The sequence below is a fragment of the Taudactylus pleione genome, unplaced genomic scaffold (assembly GCF_031769625.1).
Source record: "Taudactylus pleione unplaced genomic scaffold, aTauple2 ptg000026l, whole genome shotgun sequence".
Classification (NCBI taxonomy): Eukaryota; Metazoa; Chordata; class Amphibia; order Anura; family Myobatrachidae; genus Taudactylus; species Taudactylus pleione.
Window position 1 is genome coordinate 41837633 of NW_028284428.1, and position 25304 is coordinate 41862936.

The 25304-nt window shown below is 41.9% G+C and overlaps 1 protein-coding gene across 8 annotated transcripts in view; it reads right to left on the minus strand.

Annotated features, from left to right (window-relative positions):
• The window catches only part of CASK (calcium/calmodulin dependent serine protein kinase), a 450595-nt gene that overhangs the window by 14653 nt on the left and 410638 nt on the right, over window positions 1–25304 (minus strand). For 5 of the 8 annotated variants that reach the window (XM_088451720.1, XM_088451722.1, XM_088451719.1 and 2 more), the window contains 3 exons: window positions 7512–7592; window positions 6562–6642; window positions 5817–6019 (listed from right to left, as the gene is read on the minus strand). In XM_088451720.1, the coding sequence (XP_088307846.1) occupies window positions 5817–6019; window positions 6562–6642; window positions 7512–7592 (365 nt within the window). The remainder of the gene's footprint in view (window positions 1–5816; window positions 6020–6561; window positions 6643–7511; window positions 7593–25304) is intronic. The other 3 variants (XM_088451724.1, XM_088451721.1, XM_088451718.1) reach the window with 1 other exon arrangement.

Here is a 25304-nt window from a genome sequence, read left to right on the forward strand (position 1 = left end):
CAGGGCAGAAACCTGCAGTTTCAGGTAAGCAAGGCGAAGACCGTTATCTAAGCCCACCTGTAGGAAAGCCAACCTGTGGATATCCGGAATACCCGAGGAGCCTAGCCTCTAGGGCGACACCTGAAAGAAAGTATACCATACCTAATGGTAAATTCTTGCAGATAAAAACTTCCGAGCTCTTAGCATGGACAGAGCCCCTGTTAACTATAGAGCTGGAAAAACTCCTAGACCTTAAGAGGGCAGTCTCCACCGCCACACCGTCAAGGACAGACAACCCAGGTCTGGGTATCAGCCAGGATCCTGAGACAACAGGTCCGGGCGTAGAGGCAACAGCTTCGGAGTGTTAACTGAGAGGCTCCGAAGATCTGAGTAATAGTGCCATCTGGCCTACGCTGGAGCTATCAGCAGGAGCGTGCCTCCTTCTTGCTATTACTGGAGGAAGAAGGGATAACGGAGGGACGAGGTACACAACTTGGAAGGTCCACTGGACCTACCTACGTCTATCAGAAGAGTCTCATCTCTGAAAGGCTCCACTTGTTCACCAGAAGATTGAACACCTCCTGATAAAGAGGACATTTCCCTGAATGCACGTCTTGACGGCTGAGAAAGCCTGCTTTCCATCTGAGGATTCCTGAATGAACACTGCTGATGACGGCAGGGATATAGCCTTCCACCCAAGCCAGAATTCGGGACACCACTGTTAGTGTCGCCTGACTTCGGGAACCTCCTAGGTGGCTTACATAAGCCATCATGATGGCGTTGTCAGACTGTACCTGCACGGTATTTCCGTGGAGGACCTGTCCTGCATGCTGGAGAACCTTGAATACTGCTCAGAGTTCTCAGATGTTTATGGGAAGCGCAAAAACTACTGGTGTCCACCTGCCCTGGAACAAGTGTGGACCCGTCACTGCTTCCCAGCCACGGATACTGGCGTCCATCGTCAGAAGGACCCTGTCCGCAATCCCAAAGGGGGTGCCCCTTGTTTAGGTGAGCTTTCTGCAGCCACCAGGCCAGAGAGAGACAAACCTCCGGGGAAAGCCTATTGACTTTATCCTATGGGGCACCCATCCCATCCGGAGAGGATCAAGTTCTTTAGAGTGAAGCTGGGTACTCCACCATGTCGAACAGCGACATCCTGGAACCCAGGAACCACATTGCCAAGTGATTAGACACTCGGCGACTCTGCATTACAGGCAAAGGTACGCAGTTGCCTGCAGAGATCTTTTCCTCAATCACAAAGATCCTCAGATGTTGGGATATGGAGCATCCTCTGTGAAGAATCAGAGAGGACCATTTCCAGTTTATCAGTCAACCCTAACGTAGCAACACAGATATTGTCCGTTGCATATGGCACTGAAGTATCTCTGGAGACCGTGGTAACAACAGGAGGTCACTCGGATAGGGTAACAAGCGGACCCCCTGCATCCGCAGGTGGGCTGCCATAACTACCATGACCCTGGTAAACCGTGAGGCGCGGAGGCCAGACCAAGGGGCAATGCCAGAAACTGGAAACGCTTATCGACCACTGCAAACCTGAGGAAAACACTGGTGTGCTAAGATAAGAGGGATATTCAGGTAGTCACCCTGAATATATCCAACGACACCACAAAATTCCCAGGCTCCATTGAATGATGGAATGCAGGGTCCCTCTCCCGAACCGAGGAACCCTTAAGAATTTGTTGAAGGATTCGAGGTTGAGAATGTCCTGGTAAGCCCCATTGGGTGTTTGTACCAGAAAGAGGATGGAGTAATACCTCGTTCCCCTTTGGGGCAACGGAATAGGTACTATAACTCCTGCCTGGAGCATAGAGTGTAACACCCTCAAAAATTACAGGGCCTTGTCCTGAATTGACAAAAGACCTGTAACGAAAAACCGTCTGGGAGGCTTTTACCGGGAAGAGAGGACATACCTTCAAGAAAATACTTCTTACCCCAGTGTCCGTGGTGGTCAGACACCAGCACTGGGCGAACTGGAGAAGCCGGCCCCCAACTCTGGGGGCTCCCGAGAGGAGGCCCGTCCCGTGAGGCTGAAGGCTTATAGTCCAACTTGGGAGTAGGACGTCTTGTACTCTAAGCCTGTTCTTATGGCTGAGCAGATTTCCTGGCTACTGACTGTCTTGGAAAGCTGTATTTTAGACTTACCCTGGCCTCACAGGGCCGAAAAGACAAAGTCCCAGACCCTGATGGGACTGTAGCCGATGGCAGACACGCAGACGTAGCTGCTGCCTGCAGGGCCACAATTGCGTCCAGACAAGGGCCAAACAGGACTTGTCCCGTAAAAGGCAAAGCATTCCAAATGGAATCTGCGTCCGCTTTCCAAGAGCGCAACCACAGGGAGCGGCAAGCCGCTACTGCTGCCGAGGAGATTCTGGAAAGGAGTAGGCTATATGTAAGACCATCTCATTATGAACGTGGCAAAGTCTCTGAGAATTTGCCACTATCCACCTGCTCTGCTGGAGAGTCAGTGTGCAGAGATCCAGTTACCTACTCAGTGTTCCATGGCTCTGGCCCCCCAGCACACGGCCATAGCCGGCCTGGAAGCCCCTCCAGCAAGGGAATATTGGATTTTAGATATATTTGCACCTTGCAATCTGGAACCTCTTTCAAAGAGGACCTGGAGGGCATGGGCAACGTAGCACTCCTCACTAGGCGTGTAACATGAGAATCTACCCGTAAAGGTAACTCCCATTCGGAAATGTAATTATCCGCAAAAAGGGTATGCAAAAGGTCAACCGTTTTTGAGGCTGGAACCGCTTACCCGGAATTTCCACCACTCCTCTAAATGATCCACCTTACCAGATAGAGGAATTACAGTGGCAACACCCTTATCCTTAAAGAAGGCATATTTGGATTTAGCCACGGGGGATGTGTAATAACCAAAGCCGCACGGACTGCCCGTAGAAGGCCAGGTATATAGACTTTAGACCCAGACTACGCCTCCTTTGCACTAAGGGGCTCGTGTCTGAAAAAGTCAATAATGTCACCGTCATCAGACGTCATGTCTTCACCCGTCTGAGACCCGAAAGGCCGTTTAGAAGGCTGAAATGGTGACTCCCCCTGTAAAACGTCCATCAGGTGCTATACCATTTGGACAATAAATTCACCCACACAGGCTCCTGCGAGACCTGGGGGGGCGAAAAGCAGGATACACTGGGGTACCATCAACTGTCCAGGGACCCCTGCATGTGATGAGACCACCACAGGCTGGGATAACCCCTATGGGGAAACGCAGGGGGGCATTGCCCACAAAGGCTGTAAGCATCTTAGCCAGCCGAGGGCGGTCCCCTTTTTTTTTTGTGCAGGCACAGTGACAGAAATGGGGCGTGATATATAATACAACATGCCCTCCATAAACCCTCAGCGTCTACATATCACTCCGCTAACTGCACATGATATCAGTACATTATAGCTGGAAGAGGATATCCTCGTTCACTTTCCGACATGAGGAGTGTGAACGGAGCGTATGTGACCTCCCACACAGAAAAACCACGTTTACTGTGAGGTAATAAACACCCTGCGACACCGCACCGCAAGGGCTGTAGCAGAAGAACAGGGATAGGAAAAGGCTGACAGTCAGAAATGAAAGTACAGGCAAACAGCGCTAGCATTTAAGTCACATACAATGCACAGATAACATCCTGCATTACAAGCACTGCGATCAACTACACAGACCAGAGCCTGGTAGGAAACAGTGCTGCATACACTGACCTTAATTGAAGGAGAGGTATGCGGGGGACCCGGACCGCAATGGCATCTGTATCAGCTTCCAGCAGCGTTTGCCATCCCCAGCACATGTAGTGAGAAAATGGCCACCGAGGAGCAGAGAGAAGGCAGGGCCCGGGGGAGGAGCGCTGACACAGCCCGCTCAGACCGCTGTGGAATGGCACTGTGCAGCGGGGGAGACGCCGGCTGTGAGACAGGGAAGGCGTTCTCCCCTGGCGTGCTATTAACCCCTGGGACGCCGCGCTGTACCGCACATGCTGCGGCCCGCTGTCCCTGGTGGTCTAGTGGAAGGCGCAGGATCAGTACCTGGCCCCACGCGCAGCCGGTCCCCAGGGAGCCCCCTGCCTGGGGACCAAACAGGACTGTGTTACCGGCGGGTGCCCACCGCGGGACCCCGCCGCTTACCTTGTTCCCCGTGCATCCGGCCACAGTCCAGGTAGCCGGGGATCACCGCTAGCTGTGACCCCAGCTACCTACCAGCATCCCCGGATCGGTACCGGCGGGGTGTAGGAGTGACAGCATGGACGTCAATACTGACTGTCCTATGCTGGAGCACTCTAGTTGTGCAGCCACAGCTGCGAAGAAATATTCAGGGGCCTTAAAAAGACCCCCCTCTGTACGGTGCGACTGGTCCGGCCAGGCACCTACGAAAACTGAGTGGCCTGAGGCTCGGGGTATAGGAGAGGGACCCCAGTGCATCCTGGGAGGCTGAAAATTTAACTCTGTGGTGCCTGGATGTCTGCCGCCATCGCCTATACCCCAAGGTATCCTGTGGATACCCTATGGACCCTGAAGTAGAAATATAGATTACATGGTATCAAAATGAGATAAGAGTAACAGAAAGGACGGCTAATGAGAGGAACTTAAAGCACTCAAATGTGTAAAGTAGCACTGCATCTGCTTTTAAATCCAGTGTATCTTGAGAGGAGACCACTAAGGGTTAATGAGAGTACAGATGAAATCCTAGTAAAGATGTTCAGTAGGTCTGCTGTATTGTAGCAACAACTGTATCATAAGTGCATAATTAACTGAATCAAAGATATAGAACTTAGATAGGTGAAATATAAAAAAAAAAAAGAGAAATAATCATAGCATACTATTGGTACAAAGACGCAAAACTCTGATGCGTCCTGGTATAAGTATTATTACCAATTATTTAACAAGGTTGTACACCAATAGTATGTTAGCATATATTATACCAATTGCTATATAGGTATAGAAAGAATAGAAAAAAGCTCCCTTAATATATGCCTGACATCTACTTTTGACCATATGTCACTAGGACAGTGAACAGCCAAGGAGTGTGTCAGAAGCATACATCTTGGAGCACAGTGTGCTGCTGCTTTTGGTAGTAGACACAGATGTCTTACAACTAGTCTTTGCTGTGTACTAATGAGAGCGCACTGATGGAAGGAATAGGAGGAATAATATCTGAATCGATGTACTTGCCGTGGTGTGAACTCTGGACGCTGAGTGGGGACTCTGTATGTGCATTACAGATATCCCACGATCTATTTTACACATGTTTTGCAGTTAAAAACTGTCGGTCTCTGACAGATTCCAGTAATGCCCTGCAAGGTGGAGCAGTTGCTCTTGAAGGGGGGTCACCTAGATTGATCCAGGGTTTGTGCCAGACATGAAGAGGTTATAGTAGAAGATATAGTTTTAGATGCTGTTCAATAAATTATGCCAGAATGCAGTTAGCCTGTCCAGAAAACACTCCTTTTTGCTACATTGGTTGGCGTATTTCAGAAACATAGTGATGTTGTCTATGTAACTCACCTGTCACACATCACACAGTTTTAAACAGGAATGTACAACCATGGAACAGAAGTGCATTTTTATGGTCTTTTCGTGACACCAGTTAAATTGGACTATGTATTGCAGCATTATTTATTGACCCCCCTCTAAAGCCACTTTTAAGTTTTTGGTGTCATTCTTTAATGGGAAGTTTATTATGAAACAAAAGAATGAAAAAAATAATGAAATCTCAAGAATTAAAAACATTGCTTGCATTGCAGAATACCATTACTGACATTACATAGGCAACCCAAAGGCGGAACATGTTCATGAACATAATGTAAAACAATTACCTGAGGTTCTACATCAAGTATTGCAATAAGTCCCTGTTCATGGATCTTTCGTATTGTTTCCAGTTTTGTCCCATACATAGCATCCTCATGGCTGCCATATTCCAGGTATTCATTGTTAGAGATATCTTGCATCATTTGGTCATGAGATACAAAGAAGTAATTTTTCCCATTTTCTTCATCTTTCTTTGGGGGTCTGGTTGTGTCTGGAATTTCAAACAAAAGGACAATGAGATTTATACTGTGTAACACCATACTATACCATGAGGCACTGTTCTTCACAGCACTCTCATCAGGACTCTGCATGGGAGCAGTATCATTAATTTACAATTTTACACAATTTAAGGATTTACATCAGACTCAAGCTGGCCACATAAACCCCTGCAGAGGACCCAAGCAACATCCTAAATGTCGATCTCCAAAAACTGCAACAAGAGGCACTACCTAGCAAGCTAACATCTTATAGTGGGAAACATCTTAAAGTGCTCTATACTAAGTTTGAAAAATAGTGGAGCAGTGACCTAGAGGATACGTGGGATCCACCATTTGTTCAGCATAAAATTAAGTGGTGTGCAGTGCTTTAATGGTTTTCAACATATGATATTAGTTCTCTAGCTTTGATCTGGATGAAATCTGATTATTTATAAGAATGGCAATGCAGGTAACACTTCAGTACGGTATTGACTTCTTATTTTCAACATTTATATACCTAGTTACTGCAGTATATACTGAAAACATCTCAACTTACGTGGTATAGGGTAAGCAAATCTGTCAGGATGCTTAGTTATTAGTGTATTCTTTATGTGTCGTCTGCCAACACCATGTGCACCTATTAAAAAAAATAAAATTAAAAATAATGATATATACATATATGTTTAGAATTTTAAAATCAATGACATAGGGCCATATTCAATGAGGCGAAATCGTCCGTTTTCACCGTCATTTGCGAATCGGCTGATTTGCGCACAATTTGCGGGCTATTACGCCAACGACGGCGAAAAATGTCCGTTTTTCGCCTAAAAACTGGAGAAAACTGTTCTTCAGCCTAAGGTAGGTGAAAAAATTAGCAAAATCCCTATTTTGGGGTAAAAATGTGGGGATTTCTTACAGAACCCTTTGGACAGCCCCCCTAATGATACTTTAGCGGAAATTTTTTTTCGTAAGTTGCATACTTTGACAAAAAACGGGCGCTGAAATTTTGGTCTAAATCGTTTAACGTATTGGGTCTGGTATTTCGGCGGGCCACAAGGCTGCGCCATGTGTTTTAAAAATCGCACGTGGCTGGCGCAGGTGGTTTTATAAAACCGAAAAAAAACCCACCTGCGCCAGCCACGTACGAGGTTTAAAACACTTTGCGCATCTTTATGTCCCTCCAAAATACCAGCCCCAATACATTAAATGTATTTTTCAAGAAAAAAAATTTGTCCAAAATGTCAGCGGTCGTTTATCACCAAAGTACGCAATTTACTATTTTTTTTTTTTGCCAAAGTATCATTAGGGGAGCTGTCTAGAGTTCCCCACATTTTTGACACAAAAATAGGGATTTTGCACATTTTCCACCTTTTTAAAAATGGAGAAAAGTTTTCTAAATTTTTACATGAAAATTCAGCGATATCATCGAAAAATCGTCGATATTACCGCGGGTGCGATATCATCGCCGGTAACTGAATACGGCCCATATTCTGTAAAACATATTACCTAATAGGACTAATGTTTTCCTTTTGAAAGCTGGTAGTTTCACTACTTCTTCATAAGTGACGAGATCTAATTGATCAAAGACTAAGGAAAAAAAATCAAACAACAATTAGCATTAAGTTGTCCATTGTGAGACCAATTTTTTTTTTATCATCAACTACTGTATGTGACACGTTCCCATCCAAATTAAGAATTCTCGCCATCCCCTCCAATGGAAATTATTCTGATTTCAAATTACTTGGTTAGCAATTTCAGTGCTTTTCAAGCAGTCTACAGGCACCACTTATCTTCATGCATGGAAAGCAGAAACTCACAGTTTCCATCGAGCTCTCTTGACGCTCAGTGTAATTTGCTATATTACACACTGTTGTAACGTGCTGAAATCTAGCATGACCGTGTATTACAGAGAAAGACAGCGCCATAGAAAAGCGAGTCTGCAAACATGTCAAATGGTTTCCATTCAGAATGAGTCTGTGCACACCCTATGATCAGCTCTGGAATATTCAGTAGCTGTATATGTATCAATCTATTATATATAAATAATTATCAAAATATGGGAGTCATAAAGGGGTGGATGATGAGAGAATACTTCATTTGGCTGGAGAGCCGCTTTCAGAGGGAACATCACACCCAGTTATTACGTTCATAGCTGCCAGGGCCAGTCTTATGTAATAAAACCCTCCTCCAGCTGCAGTCAAACTGCTTCCATTGATGAAAGACCACATACTCTTGGATATCAATCTTTACACAAGAAAACTTGTTGGTTGTGAACAATTATAAGCAAGAAGGATAAGTAGTTTATCACATAAGGACCTTTTTCTAGAAGCTGGCAAAAGAAAAATAGTTTTAGATTGGAGTCCCTCTTTACCTTTTACAAATTCAGGGGTACAGTAAATTGTACCAAACTGTCATGCCAGAAGGTCATTGCTCATGAATGATCTTCAAGCAGTTAAGCAAGCAGAATAATCTAATTTTGTTCATGCATTACAAATAAAACCATGCTAGAAATTTTTTATTATTTTAGAACAGTGATTTTGTGAGTTTTTTTTTTTTTTTTAATATGAAGACTTGTAGATCTCTGTATTTAACAGTGAAATGAAGTGTTGGAAAAAATCTAGTTTGCAGAAAATAGAGATTACAATAAAAAAAAACAGTCAACATATGCATACAAGAACACTGTTCTATAATAAAACAATACAATAATTAACAACTACAGAAGAAAAGTGAACACGGTACATCCCTATCACGTTTTAGTAATATTTTTCTTCACCTTCCTAATATGCACTACAGAATAGAAAATAATTTAATTGTTTGATTCTTTGTTTCACTGAGGCTCAAAAAACAAAGTACACACCCACTGATTAATCTGTTGGGAAAGTGCACAGTTACTGTATGTATTAGAACATGAGTTTTCTTTGGTGACATGACCAGGAAAATATTGGCTTTACAATGGACCTTCTTCCTCTGATGAGGTTGGTTTGAGTAACAGAAAATGAAACATTTCCCCAAACAGCAGCAATGTGCTTACTATTCAGAGAAGGAAAAGCTTTAGTGAAAGATCTATTAATTATATGGAAAGCAGGCAATGATGGCTTTGGAGTGTAGGTAAGGGAGAACTACGGTTCAGATGTCTTTGGCTGCAGAGCTGTCTTGCAGGGACAAGTGCATACAGTAAATAACTTCTGACTGACTATAACACATTTTGTGTTGACAGACCTCCCAAAAAGTTTCAAGCTCTCACACTGATTAAATTTGCCTTAAAACCCAGGCCTAACTACTGCATCTCAAAAAGAAATCAGAGACAGAGGCAATGGTGGGGAAAAGAGGGATACTAAATGAACTTCTGTGCCACCTGCTAGCAGAGTGTTTGCTTTATTTTTCTGATTTTTTTCTTATTCATTTACGACAAATTGCATCATGCAGGTAAACCACACAAATCCATTACTGTGCGTCTTAAAATGCTTTAAAACAAAAAGTGTGGCTAAGAAAAACAAATAAACTAAAGAATTTCTGAGTTTTTGTATAGAGATGAACATAAGTGATTTGTGCTGTATTAACTACAATTAAGGCAGCTTGTCATTGCACTATACAACTAATCTAGGCTTTGGTGTGCTCTGGGGATTGGGACATGAGGCTCAGGATGCAAAAATTTAAATTAAGTGCTAACAAAATGAAAAGAAGCATATTTGAAATAGATTTAATTGGTTTCAAACAATAAAAAAAGTGTAGTATAAGTATAATGGCAGTACTAATAAACACAAATACATTGAAATGTATTGAATGTGATACTTCCGAGACAACCACATTTCATCTAACAACAGGGGGCAGTAAAAGATAGAAAATGTAATGTTCCACATAATGATAGATAATACATTGGGAGATCTGCATTCGACGGTGGATGTTACATTTGTGATGCTAAAAAAGGGACATTATTTGAAATAACCTTTTGCAGCTCCATAAACATTTGCATATTGATTGCCTTATGCAGGACCATGGTTCATTTGTGGTGCTTATAGATGGAGTCAAACAGAATACATATGACAGGAGATACATTTTTTATTTGGAGTAGTCTTTAGTACTGCTGAACACAAAATAGTTCTTATTAAGACCTGAAACATCTGCATTAATTTGTTTCTTTCTAATGCAGATTATTTTATATTTTAAGAATCCTTGCTGTTTTAAAGAAACTAAAGCTGACCATATACTATAAGAATATCTGTCCAATTATCCAACTACTTGTAGTTGGCTAGTTGGAATGAAAATCTGGTGTATGGGAGCAAATGACAATCGACCATTTGCACAAAGCAGACAAAAACAGTTGGTCAGACATATTGGATAACTCTACATTTAACCAATTTGTCGGAATGACCATTTTTGTCCATTTTCTGAGTCATTGCGTACGAGTCAGAGTTTGGCGACAATTAACTCCCAAACACTGGAAAACAGACAAAAACAGTTCCGACAAATTGGATAAATCTAATGGGTAATCTTTGTTTTGCAGAAAATTAATGGTTACAAAAACACTATTATGGTTCAGATGCACTCACGATTGGGAGAATAAGACTACCTAAGGAGTGTTGATCACTCTCTGAATTTCTTTTGCTCATATTGGAGTGAATCTAATTACCTAAAAAAACACAATATTTCCTAAGCTCCAACTAGATAAGCAACCAATTGAGTTGTGTATATTTATACCTCCACTGAAAATATTCATTCTAATCTTAGTAATATAGTGATCCACTATTAGAGCCAAGCAAATTTTTATATAGTTTAAAGTACAATATACTATATTGCCATCAATCCTTAATCGAACTAAGGGGCATAATAAGTGAAAAATAGCAAAGGGATACTGGTATTGTGCATTTATAGAAAATTAAGTATTGTGACAACTATAGCTAATCAACTATAATATACAGATTTATAAAGAGAAAACACAGGTATATTTAATTTCTCCTTACTACAACTGAAAATAATATAGATTGAGCTACGCCAAGTGGCATATTCTTATTCCACACCTGACTCGCCGGTGTGGACAGACTACCCCTACCACAGCGCTTTTCATTCGCTGTGCCGCGTGAGCGGCCCACAGGTGTACCGCACAAGTAGAGGAGCAGCAGAGTCATGCCCACCAGCCAGTGTGCGCGTAGCTGCTGGAGCAATGCCACTACGCTGACAGGAGCCGACAGAAGAATAAGAGAGCGGTAAGTAAAGGGAATTCTTCTACCTTACTGGCAGTTTCATTTTACAACTGGGCTCACCATCTTTATATGTATTTATATATGTGTGTGCTTATATGTGTATTTATATATGTGTGTGTGCTTATATATGTATTTATATATGTGTGGGCATATATGTATTTATATATGTGTGGGCATATATGTATTATGTGTGTGTGCATATATGTATTTATATATGTGTGTGCATATATGTATTATGTGTGTGTGCTTATATATGTATTTATATATGTGTGGGCATATATGTATTATGTGTGTGTGCATATATGTATTTATATATGTGTGTGCTTATATGTATTTATATAAGTGTGGGCATATATGTATTATATGTGTGGGCATATATGTATTATATGTGTGGGCATATATGTATTATATGTGTGGGCATATATGTATTATGTGTGTGGGCATATATGTATTATGTGTGTGGGCATATATGTATTATGTGTGTGGGCATATATGTATTATGTGTGTGGGCATATATGTATTTATATATGTGTTGGCATACATGGAGATGTTTATAAGAAACCACTGTGGAATTTAATAACCACAGCTGCAGTGCCAGGGGTAGTCCATTCTATGGACAGTCTATTCTATTTAACAGTACTTTGGTCAAAAAAGTAGCCCCCATAACTTTCTGGGGCTTTGCTCAGATAGATAACGTAATGTTTAGTATATGGGGAACGCTTTGCAGTTTTTTCAGAAAAGGGAACAAAAGGATCACTCTCTATTACCTGCCGCAAGCACTTGCACAATCCTATGGCTGCGCATGCGCAATAAGAACGCCACTCCAGTTCCCCGTGCCACCATGACAGCCAGCGTAAGTGCAAAGGCTTCTGACCACCTTGTGCTGTAGTGCTGAGGCCTGTAACAAGATTGGGACTGATCTCTGCTTTGTTCATTCCATGTCATCAGTTGCACTAGAACAGGCTAGGCGTGGTTCATTGGAGCTCTCTCTATTTGGACTACAATTTAAGGAAAAGTGGTGAACTGGGTGTGTAGGGCCCAAAAGAGTTGAGACTGAAAATGAGAGGGAGTATGACTGAAACTGAGAGAAGTAATTAATAGATGGGAGGAGTCTGGATGAATTCGTAAACTGTCCCCCCTAAAAGAAAAGTCTAGATCTGCCCCTGGGAGGAGAAGTGAACCACGGCGCAGCATGAGGACTTGGGCTGGGGGAGATGGGAACTGCAGCTGTAATAAGCAAGTAAGTGCTGTTGACAGGTGAAGCTGCATGAACTCCCACCTGGAGGCTGGAGTGGTAATGAATTTTAGTTTATTGGGAAGTGTGAAACGGAGTATTGTAGAGTGAGGGAGGGGACACTGTGGTTGCAGAGGCTGAGCGAGTCTGGGGTGGGGGGATTAACAGTGGCTGAGGGAGGTCCTGGTGGAGCACGGGCTGAGAACTGGGGGGGGCTGTGAGGGTGCTGGCTGAGAGGAGCAATGTTTGCAGTGACTGGGGGGGCTGTGGGAGTACTGGAAGAGGAGCACTTTTTGCAGTGACTGGCTAGTTGGAGTCTGAGTCTGGGGGGGTGTGAGGGTGCTGGTAGAGGTGCACTGTGACTGCAGTGAGCGGGTGCTGACTTTGGGCTGAGGACTGAACAGTGGCTGAAGGGGGGCTGACTGAGGAGCACTGTGACTTCAGAGTCAGTGATGGGGACTGTACTCAAAAATACACTTGCTATCAACAATTATTATGAAGTCTATTCTGGTGTGATGTATATATTAAAGGTTGGCGTTACCCTTTGAGCTGTAAGTAAAAATAAAAGGTTGGGATAAAAAAAATTAGGAAGGTGTTTGAAATAAATGTGTAATGTGCAAAAGTCCACTGATGTAGAATGTGATTTAATGTAATGCTGTGTAAGGGGAAATATAGGATTTGACCATTATAGAGAAAACATTCAGATTAATATATGCTGCAAGGAATATATACAATTAGAGGACAATAGGTTTTTTTTTAATATCTTTTTTTTGTGCGGTAACATTAATTGCATCAGTGTGTGTTTTATTTATTTTGCCTGTGGGGGTATTCATTTAATCAATGTTTGTGTTTTTTTATTTGTCCTGTTGAGTACAATATGTGTGTTTTTACCCTGTGGGGGCCAATGTGTGTTTTAGGTCCTGTCGTGGTTAATATATGGTGCTTTTTTTTATCATGTGGGGGCAAATGAGCGTTTTCCAGCATAATGGAGCACCTTGCCATAAGGCAAGTGTGATAACTAAGTGGCTCGGGGAACAAAACATCGAAATTTTGGGTACATGGCCAGGAAACACCCCAGACCTTAATCCCATTGAGAACTTGTGGTCAATCCGCAAGAGGAGAGTGGAAAAACTAAAACCCACAAATTCTGGCAAACTCCAAGCATTGATTAGGCAAAATGGGCGGCCATCAGTGAGTATGTGGCCCAGAAGTTGATTGACAGCATGCCAGGGCGAATTTCAGTGGTCTTGAAACAGAAGGGTCAACACTGCAAATATTGACTCTCTGCATAAACAATGTAATTGTCAATAAAAGCCATTGACACTTATGAAATAATTTTACTTCAGTATACTATAGCAACATCTGACAAAAAGATCTAAAAACACTGAAGCAGCAAACTTTGTGAAAACCAATACTTGTGTCAGTCTCAAAACTTTTGGACATGGCTGTATATGTTTGTCTTTAATATATCACCTGTGTTGTTCCAACAAACATTTAATAAAAGTTAAATTTTATTTATTGCTTAGGTTTTGTGCATCATGATAAGACAACAAAACGTCTCTCTCCTACCTCTGTTTGCTCTATGACTAAGAGAGCTGTTCATGATAGCACCCCTATGACCTTTAAAGGAATTCCAGATATTGTCTAATACCCAGTGGTGGCTCCAGAGGTGGGGCTGCAGTAAAGTCCAAAAAACAAATAGGGGAGCCACACCAACTGTCCTTTCAAACGTTGACAAACATTGCCATCGAGGACTCAGTGGCAGTTGGTGTGGTTACCCTATTTGAATTTTGGACTGTGCTGCAGCCCCACCTCTGGAGCAGTCACTGCTAATACCCCTTTCAAACTAGCAGCAAAATCCCAGGTTATTGCAGGGTTAACCCGGGTTGCCGCTAGTTGTAAAAGGGGCAAGGTTTGGATTCCCTGGTCGACGACCCGTGTAACCATGCAGTGTAAACTGATAACCCGGGTCTTCCGATCCTGGGTCCAGTTAGCAGCATGGGGACTTCTTTTTTTTCTCGGCGCTTGGAGATTATGTAATCTCCAATCGCTGCCAGGCCAGTTCCACTGCACCCCTGGTCGGCGCCACAGTCTGAAGGGGGTATGTGGAATTTAGTGTAACACCTGACTGCTGTGGTGAATCACTTGTTTTCTGTTCTGTGTGTACTTAATTTCTCTTCAATTAATTTCTCAATCTGTAATATAGAATACATACTAATACAAGTTCATTTTAAATATAAAAGTGTTTCTCTAAGGAATGAGAAGAACATCTTTGCTATACTATGGAAGTGAAAACATTTCCAATTATGTATATAGAGGCTGCAAATCGATAAGCTTAAAGGAATAGTCAAATGCAACAAACAATACAAATGGTGAAATTATTAGTGCCATCCAACTGGATTTCTATGAATGAACTAAAACTAAATCGAAGTAGTAGAACTAATTTCATTGTGTCACACAGCATTGCCTCGACGGTTTCCAATCATTTCAAAAAGGCCCATTCCTTTCAATACTTGTGAATGCACATTCACTTATTTTGAAGTAATCTTGAAGGCATGACACTACTCATAACATTTTGGCGATTTCCATATTTTTCATACCTTTCCTGCACTTCCGTAATTTCAGGAATTTTGCGTTGTCTGATGACTTTTGGGGAGGTCTAGCAAGCTGGAGATTTGTAGGTTGATTTGCATTTAACAAATCAGCAAATCAACCTTTAAATCACAAAGTATATCAGTGAGCTGTATCGCTATTTCTGCAAACTTTCCTTTAAGTCGGAATCTACGAAAGGTTGATTCTCTTTATTTTTTATTCAAAATTGCTATAAAAATCACTAAAAGATCTCCGATATGCGATGTAGATTTCCCACCAATTTAAAAAACACATGACAGCATCGGTGATATTTAAATATTTAGGATTCTTGCAATAGCTGATCATTTCAGAAGTTTTTTTTTAGTCGCACGTAATTCCAGACTCCTAAAATAGTTTTAAAAATATACACACAAATTATGAGTCTTAAGGTGCCCACACACATACTGATCTGTCCACGATCAGCCGATGTGTACGATTTACCTTGAAACTCTCCCAGGCAGCTCTGCACACGATTTGGTGTCCAATCTTCAAACGATCTCTCCTGCAGTCAGACTTTTTACAGTGCATCACGTCCTAGATTGTCAGATCTGCCCTACTGCACGGCAGATCTGAAGATGCGATGTGCGACCAGCGGAGACGTGCATCGCATCGTGAGTGGGGACTCACGATTTGGCCATATTTTACACGATCTGTCGTTCCAATGTGTCGAAATCGGCCAGATCGTGTAAAATATCGCTATGTGTGTGGGCACCTTTACACATCTATGAGAACCCAGCGCCCCAGTTCTCTGGCCGCAAGAGCAACAACCCAAAGCTAGTACAATTTGGCAGTCTGCTAAATACAATCCCATCCTATATAACATTACTCCTACTTTATCCTTGGAAACTTAATAAATTCAGCAGCCTCTTGGTTATTAACTAGCAAACATGGGGAACCCATTCTGTATGACATTTGTAAATGTTATATTTTGTAACAGTTATTAATAGCTCTTCCTTATGGTGGGTACCCACTAAACAGATATATCTGCAGCTCGAGTGATAAGTTAGGTAACTTCTAATTCATGTTAGGTGACTTTTTAATTTACATACAGTACTCTTGTTAAGTCTCCTAATTAATCAGAGACTGTGAGAGAGGTTTCCCTAGCATTTCAGCTGCATCTGAACACTGTATGCACACACTTTATGGGATTAGTTCTTGTTTTAAAAAAATCCCACATACTGATGTGGAAAAAATGCTTTTCTTTATGTTCTACCCACCTGCATACTGCAAATACAAATGTTTGCTAGTGTTCAAGAGGTTATGGAAAATATATAAATAAATATAGGTTTGTTTTTCCTTTGTGTCAAAATATTCGTTATAGGAATGTGCTACTTTATACGATGATACTAGTTTGTCTGATTGCAGGGTTCACCACTCTGTATAGTTTCTATCGATAGTCTTCTACATAATCTATATATCTCCACTCAGAGTTCTCCTGTAAAATTTAATGCTGTGATAATCCCTAGCATCATAACAGTTTGAAGAAAAGACTAGTTACAGGGGATGCCTGTTACCATTGTGTGCATGATGAGGTCAAGGAAGAACTGAATATGTGACAGAACAGGCAAAAGGTAGCAGACAACCCCCTTGGTCTAGGTCCATGTGTTAGGTGAAATTAGGAACATTTTAAAAATATATAGTCCCTTTAAAAAAAAAATAAAAAAAAAATAGACACATGTACTAGTTTAACGTTACATCCACACATTATAAAGCCAGTAACGCCAGATTTCCAATGCACGACTGAAGTGCTTTTCACGCACTACAATTTCTTATTACTTCTAACAGTGTTTAATGCATGATAAGCATGTACTAAATGCTATAACATTGTACAGTTAATAGTGCATGAAATACAGAAGATGCTGCAATCTACAAACCTCTACAGTGTTATTATATAAGAAATACCTTTTACAGTACTTTGTTCTATTAGCAATGTAATGGTTCTGTTTTAACACTTGAACAGTCCTGAGACATTAGATCAGTTGATTACAGATTTTTAAGTAAATTACTAATTTATTGAAAGGATTGATTTAATCATCTAGCTCTAATCAACATGATTTGCACAAATCTCTACAGGAGAGGATTCTCACAAAACAGCTATAATCTCCAAATTAAGATATACAGATTTATAGTAATTGGGGGTGATTAAATTAGCACCATGGGGATGTAGCTCCCGGGTTTAGTGCTCAGAGCTATTCAATTGACTGCATCGCGACTGGCACTTAACTGAGTACACTTTACTGCAATTAATGCCCGATGCTTAGTCGCAGTACATTGCATGTCCCGTGCGCGATGCAGTTACCGCACGTGGTAGGCTCCTGACTAGCCCCAAGGCACAAGTTAACACAGATTTCTCCCCGCACCCTCAGAAGGGTTCCAGCAGAAATCTGCGTGTTGCAGGATTAATGCGGAAGTAATTGAATAGCTCCAGGAACTAATTGAATTGCCCGCATTAACTAAGCCTTCATACATAAATGTAAGATATTAGTACCCAAAATAGCAGAGATGCATAAAACTGAAAAAAAAAACTTTTTTCAATTAATAAAACTACAAAGTTCAGTTATGTTTAATTTTACACATTGCAATATGAAATATTTAATCAAAGCCATACTTTACACTTTAAAAGGACCAACTGACCACAAAATTAAGGCCATAACCTCAATCACCTTGGAAAGTGTCTCCATATTTATTTCATTCCAGCAGGATTAAGTCACCACTTGGCAGGTAACCGAATGCAAAACCCATGTCAGATAATATATTATGTCTGACTCTTTCTGAACACCACAAGCTCATTATAGACTACACAAGTAAGCAATCTTTTTGAATGACCAGTTTGCACTGGGCAAGGTACATGTGTGCAGAGGAGATCTGTGATGCTCAAAAAATAAGGCTATTTAAAGAAATCAAATATAGGCTGGAAATATAATGCATTGTAGACGTTGTTTTTTTTAATTTTTTTTAGAGAGCCAAAAATATTAAAGCTAATCATGGGCAGCAAAAAAAAAAAAAATGTACACACAAAACAATGGATGTAGATATGTGGTCATGAAATGACCGCAAAGTCAGCTACACTTTTTTTTCTTTAATTCTGTGTTCAAAGCTGAGGAAGAAAATTAGTGAAAGGAATACATTAAAAAGTAAAAAACAGAACAAAATAGCAGGCATCGTCACTTGACAGGTTACTTACATGCACAGAGGCCATTGGGAGAGAGACGGCATGAAAAATGCACAGGGGTCATTTAGATATGGTTTGCAATATATTTGGGAAATGAAATTTTTTAATAAGCACAAATAATTCTAGACACAAAGCAAATTATTCACACAGACACACAACACTTTCATATAATTTCAACATTGATTCTTTTAAATAATAACTTTAAATAAAACATGTCAACCACTTCAAAGGATTACATTTGCAAATAAAAAAAATTAAGCAGCTTTAATAGGCAGGTTACATTTTCTTGCTAAGTCTTGGAAACTATTTGTTGCATATTTACCAATAGTATATTGTAAAAATAAAAATGTAAAATGTAAACATAACTGGAACCCATTACCACAAAATACATTCGTTTATTACCCTTCAAATGTACCACAATACTTTTTGTGCAGATCTGAAAACGTTCACATTTTTTTTTAACGACTTCCGTGAGTGTGCACACATTCAGCTTGGTCTGACATTTCAGCCAAAACAAAGAACATGAATTTAAAAAAATATATAACACAGTTTAATACAGAACATTATTTGCAATATAGTTTTTAACTATTTGGCCTCTGAAACATGAAAAGAAAAGTATATGTAACTACAACATTAATGACAGCCCTATAAACAAATATTTTGATTTCACAGGAGACTTAAATAATCCTGAGAACTAAAAGCAGAAACAAATAACCCTTGAACATATATCTGTTACTATGGAGACGTGGAGGATGTGTGTTAAGCGCAAACCAAGTGACAGTAAGCTTCCCGCAGAAAACACTTACATCAAGAGGGATACAGCTCAATAGCATGGTACTGTTTGTCCATTTATTACCAGTCAATTATATATCGCACACATATTCAGCAGCGCTTTACAGAGAGAATATTTGGCCATTCACATCAGTCCCTGCCACAGTGGAGTTTACAATCTATATACCCTACCACATGCTCACACACGGGTTAATTTTTTGTTGGATGTTAATTAACCTACCAGTATATTTTTGGATTTCCTAGGTACAGTAGCCCACATACGTTCAGGCTAATGCATTTGTGGACACTTTTATACTGGAGGGAAAATGATTATGTAGAGCATCGTGGTCATCAGTTTAGGAAGTGTCAAATTGCTCTAAACTGAAGAACTGATATAAAATACTAATTTTTTACTGCAATTCGATCTGTTAGCATTACAGTATAGAAGTCATCCAGTGCGGCCAAAATATAATAAGGTTGGATGCTGCAGTCATCATTCATTAGAGTGCTTTTTCCACACATTACAATGGATGGAGACATAAAAGTGGCATGAACAAGCTAATTTTTGTAAGCAATATCTATACCAGTACTACAACCTCAATTTTTGTCGTAATTGGAAAAAAGGCCCAAACTACTTTTTAGTATAATCTGAAAAATAAAAATAAATAAAACTAAAAAAAAAATGGAAACAGTAAAAAATAAATAAATTAAACAATATTACGGACTCAAGGTTTGGCAGTATGGAATTTCTGTCTTATTCTATCAGTAAACAGGGCAGATAAAGGAAAAATAAGGAAGACAGTGATGAGAATTCAGAAGCAAAGACTTCTGTTTGTAGGTAGGATAATAAGAGTTATGGTATACCATACCTTCGTTAACTCTTTTTCTTCGAGGTCCATGGGGTCCACAGCAAATACGTTGGGGTATGTGGTTTGAATTATCCAGGCACCAAACAGTTAAAACAAGCTCTCAGCCACCCAGGATGCACTCGGTCCTCCCCACATATACCCCGCCCCAGCCACAGGCAGTTTGTTATCAAGCCCAAGCCAGAGAAGGAAAAAGATAAGAAGGAAGGACAATTGTACTCTAGAACCACTTTCTCACAGAAGAGGGAGATCACAGAGCTACAAAAGATTACCCAATAACACCAGATGCATTAGGGTGGGTGACCCCATGGACCTCGAAGAAAGAGTTAATGAAGGTATGTTATACCATAACGCTTATTTTCCTCTTTGGGGTCCATAGCAAATACGTTGGGGATGTCTCAAAGCAGTCCCCCTAAGGGCGGGGACGCTCCTGTGTTTCAGTATAAAGGAGAATCCTATGCCCGAAGGAAGCATCCTGAGAGACAAAGGTGTCAAATGCAGAGAATTTGACAGAGGTGTGGAGGGAGCAACACGTGGCTGCCTTGCACAACTGTTCAGCTGAGGCACCACGATGAGCCGCCCACGAAGGTCCCACTGACCATCTAGAATGTGCCATTACAGAGTTTGGAACAACCAGATCAGCTTGTGTGTATGCTTGAGAAATCGTCATATGAAGCCATCTGGCCAGTGTCTGCTTATTGGCCGGCCAGCCACGCTTATGACAGCCATACAACACAAAAAAGAGAATCAAACTTCCAAATGGAGTTGGTGCGATACACGTAAATACGTAGCGCACGGACAACATCCAGAGAAGCCTCACCTACAGAAAGACCTGTAGTCTGAAAAGCTGGGATCACAATTTCTTAATTTACATGAAAATGGGATACCACTTTAGGAAGGTACCCCGCCCTAGTACGAAGAACAGCTCTATCCCGATGGAATATAAGAAACAAGAGCGAAAAGAAATAGATGCCAAATCGGAAACCCTACGGGCCGAGGAGACAGCAAGAAGAAAGACTGTCTTTGCTGTCAACCACTTCAGGGGTTCGAATGGGGGAGCCTGTAGAGCTCTGAGAACTAACGTCAAAACCCACAGGGCTAACGGGGGGACAAAAAGAGGATGAACCCTCAGAACACCCTGAAAAAATTTCCTCACATCAGGCAGCGGGGCGACCTCTGCTGAAACCAAACCGCAAGTGCAGAAGCCTGCACCCTCATGGTGGTCAGACAGAGACCACGCTCTAACCCAGCCTGAAGAAACAAAAGCACTGGAGAGACTCTAAACAATTTAGGATCATATTTCCTCAGTTCACACCACTGAAAACACGAGTGCCAAACCCTGTAATAAATGCGGGGAGAGGAAGGTTTTCGTGCCCTCAACATAGTCTGTATTACAGAATCAGAAAACCCCTTTGCCATTAAGACGGAGGTCAAGAGCCATGCCGTCAAAGACAGATGAGGGAGATCCGGATACTGGCAGGGACCCTGTATTAACAGGTCCGGCCTTAGAGAAAGAGGCCACGGAATGTCCACGGAAAGACTCTGTAGATCGGTGAACCAATGTCGTCTGGGCCAAGCAGGAGCTATCAGTATTACTGTACCGCTTTCCTGCTTGATCTTCCTGATGACCCTTGGAAGAAGGGAAAACGGGGAAAACAGATACGCCAGTCTGAAGTTTCACCTTACTGCCAGAGCGTCCACAAACTCAGCTGCAGGATCCCTGGTTCTGGACCTGTACCTGGGAAGTCTGTGATTGTACCTTGAGGCCATGAGGTCTACCTCTGGAAGACCCCATCTGCCCACCAGGTCCTGAAATACCTGTTAAAGCGGCATGTATATCCTGCCGACTCAGGAAGTCCGCTTCCCAATTTAGGACTCATGGTATGAAAACTATTGATAGTGCCGGGAGGTGGCATTCTGCCCAAACCAGAATGTTTGACTCCTCCGCCATGGCTGCCCGACTCCGCGTGCCTCCCTGATGGTCGAAGTAGGCTATCACGGTGGTGTTGTCAGATTGTACCTGGACAGGCCTGCCCATCAGCAGTCCCTAAGCCTGGACCAGCGCTCTGAATACTGCTTTTAGTTCCAGGACATTTATAGATTGAAGAATTTCTGCTATAGTCCATCTTCCTTCAAATGTGTGTCGACCTGTCACCGTGCCCCATCCAATTTATGATCCAGTCGTGTCTGTGTAGACAGGCAATCGTCAGTCTTAGATGATGCTACAAACTCCTGCGGAAATTGCGCCAATATAAGGAGATCGCCCAAGTATGGCAGAATTCTGACGCTCTGGCGCCTGAGACAGACCATCATTACCGCCATTATTTTGGTAAACAACCGAGGGGCTGTTGACAAACCAAAAGGCAGCACCTGAAACTGGAAGTGCTCCTGTAGCACCACGAACCACAGAAACCGTTGGTGGGACTGTGTAATTGGCACAAATGGTACACCATAAAATCCCCCGGTTCCATTGCCAACACAATCGACCGCAGGGTCTCCATACAAAACCTGGGTACCTGAATAAATGTGTTGAGTCCCTTGAGGTTCAAAATAGACCAAGAAGACCCCATTCGGCTTTTGAATCAAAAATAGGTTGGAATAATAACCCTTGCCCAGTTGATTCACTGGAACCCGGACTATTACCCCTGACACCAGCAGGGAGTGTATACCCTGCAGGAGGGCCAAGGCTTTTGCAGAACCCACTGCCAGTTGTGCAGAAAAACCTCTGTGGGGCACTTCTCCAGAACGTAAGGGCGTACCCCTGGGAGACAACCTTCCGAACCCAGGCGTCTATTGTCGTGAGATGCCAGGTGTCCGAAAACTGAAGAAGTTGGCCTCCTACCCTGGGATCCCCCCAGGGGGAGGCCCGCCCCATCAGGCTGCAGGTTTATCCTGGGACCTGGAAGCCGATCGTCTGTTTGGCCAGGGTTTCTTAGATAGTGGTTTTCTATGAGAACTGGTACTGGAAGACGACTGACCCTTAACTTTTCCTTGCGGCCGAAAGGATGACCACCTAGGTCTGGTAGTAGATACTGAAGGTAGACCGGCCGTTTTAGAGGCTGCTACCATAGCCACAATCTTGTCCAGTTCTGTACCAAACAGAATGCTTCCCGTAAACGGAAGGGATTCTAGTGCTTTTTTTGGACCCCGCATCCGCTTTCCAGTCCCTAAACCAAAGGGCTCTGCACGCCACAATCAAGATAACCGAAGCTTTGGAAGATAATATACCAGCATCCAATGCTGCCTCTCCCAAATAGGACGCTGCCTCCTTGACATAGGACATAATTTCCAACTGTTCTTTGGAAATTTCTGGCAGAGACTCCTCCAATGCTCTCATCCATTCTTCAATGGCTTTGGAAAACAAGGCCGTAACTATGGCTGGGTGAGTGGCCGCCCCCGACAGGGAACAGACTGTTTTGAGACAGACTTCAAGTCTCCCATCCGTGGGACATTTAAGCGAGGATTCAGATGGAATGGGCAATGTGGCACATGCGCGTCTATTGATGGCGGATATTCTCATTTGGCACACTCTTCTGACGGAAAGGGGTATAAGGCCACAATCTTCTTTGTAAGATTGAATCTCCTATCCGGAGAACTCCATGCTTCCCCCATAAGTTCCGAGAGGTGCTCAGATTTAGGAAATTCCGCTTTTACCACTTTCTGGCGTTTAAATAGTGGAGCCTTCTTTTGTAGTGGCTCCACACTATCTATGTTTAGTACAGCTTTGACTGCCCTAATTAGAAAAGGGACATCTGCTGCTGAAAAATTATCCCCCTCCTCTCCCAAGAGAGATTCCTGAGAGGAGTCCTCTGCCTCCTCACACCCATCAGAGGATGTACCAGAATCTGTGGGCTGGCCTGTGTGTGAGGCCGAACACCTTCTGGTTTTTTCCTGTCCTGGTCTAGCTGCTTGCAGCGGTTGCTGAAAAGTTGCTGAGGACGAAGCCATACTCTGACCTGAATGAGCATACATGTCCAACCAGGACGGAAGCATTGGGGGCATAAACATAGCAGGTTGCAGCTGGTGAGGGTATCTCAACATTGGGGCCGGCCCAGAGGCTGCTAAATCGGTCTGCAACCTGTGCCATAATCTGGGAAAAAGAAGCCCAAGGGGGTTCTAGTCCAGAAGCTGGTAGATTTGACTGATGTGGTGGCTCTTTAAAACAGTGAGCACATAATCCATTTTGTAAGGCTTACAGTTCCAAAAGCATCAACTGCTATTATGGCGAGACACTTAATTGTTTCTGAAATTTTATTAGTCCCAGTGACTGAATTTTTATCTTACAAAGAGAGGATTCTTTTACATACATTTTTCCTGCTTAGTGTTGCTTATAAATTGTATTTTATTTTTTGTTTTTAGTATAAGTATTAAAATAGTAATGTATACATATTAAAATATCAATGTTATGTGGTCAAGTCATTTTGTTTTAGTTCTAAGTAATTGAGTAAATGCAGCGTGGTTTCTCTTTATTTGCATTTTTCAGTGGGCAACCATTCAACACAGCAATTTGCCTCACTTATAGTTATTCTTTGCCAAGGTAGATTTAAATACACCATTTTGGTATACTGATATTTCCATTCCAGTGCAATGGATATATTTTTTGTTTTTTTAAGTCCAGTGGGGGCATGTTCACGAAAAGTACAATCATGCTGACCCGCATGTACGCTATATATAACAGCTACTAGAATACCTTTAATTATGCCAAATTAAAATTGTAATTCAATTTCACCTGGTTTTAATTAAAAACCATGAAATTGCAATTAGACCAGAAAAATAAATCGTTTACAAGTGAAATTCAGCCATAGCAAGATCAGCTCACTGTTACATGAATGCAATAGAAAATAAAACCCTGGGGATAGCAAATTCATTCTGCATGCTTCTTAGTGCATATATTTTAACTGAACCTAGTATTTGTCTACACAAGCAGTTTCTCAAGCTGGCTTCCAAATGGAATACAACAAGAAAAAACTGCTGGAGAAATAGCGAGACACAGATCTATTGATATCCATGTTCTACATCCTCTGCTGGCCAGAGGTGGTAAGGCATACATCTCCCGGCTGCACTACTTCTCTGGAATTCCTTTTTCATTAGATTATATTTAGGGGTACATTTACTAAATTGAGAGTTTTAGAAGTGAGTTTAAGAGATGTTGCCCAAAGCAACCAATCAGATTCTACGTAACATTTAACTAGCACCTTCTAGAAGATAATATCTAGAATCTGATTGGTTGCTATGGGCAACATCTCTTCTGAAAACTCTCATTTTAGTAAATTTACCCCTTAGTGTGCAAACAAGTTTAGAACGCAGCCCTCTTCGGCACAATGAAGCACTAATATATAAAGTGTGTAGAAATAGCAAATGCAAAGGGCCATCCAGAACCAGAGATGTGGCATTTAAAGTCCCAGAATGCTGTGCATATCATCA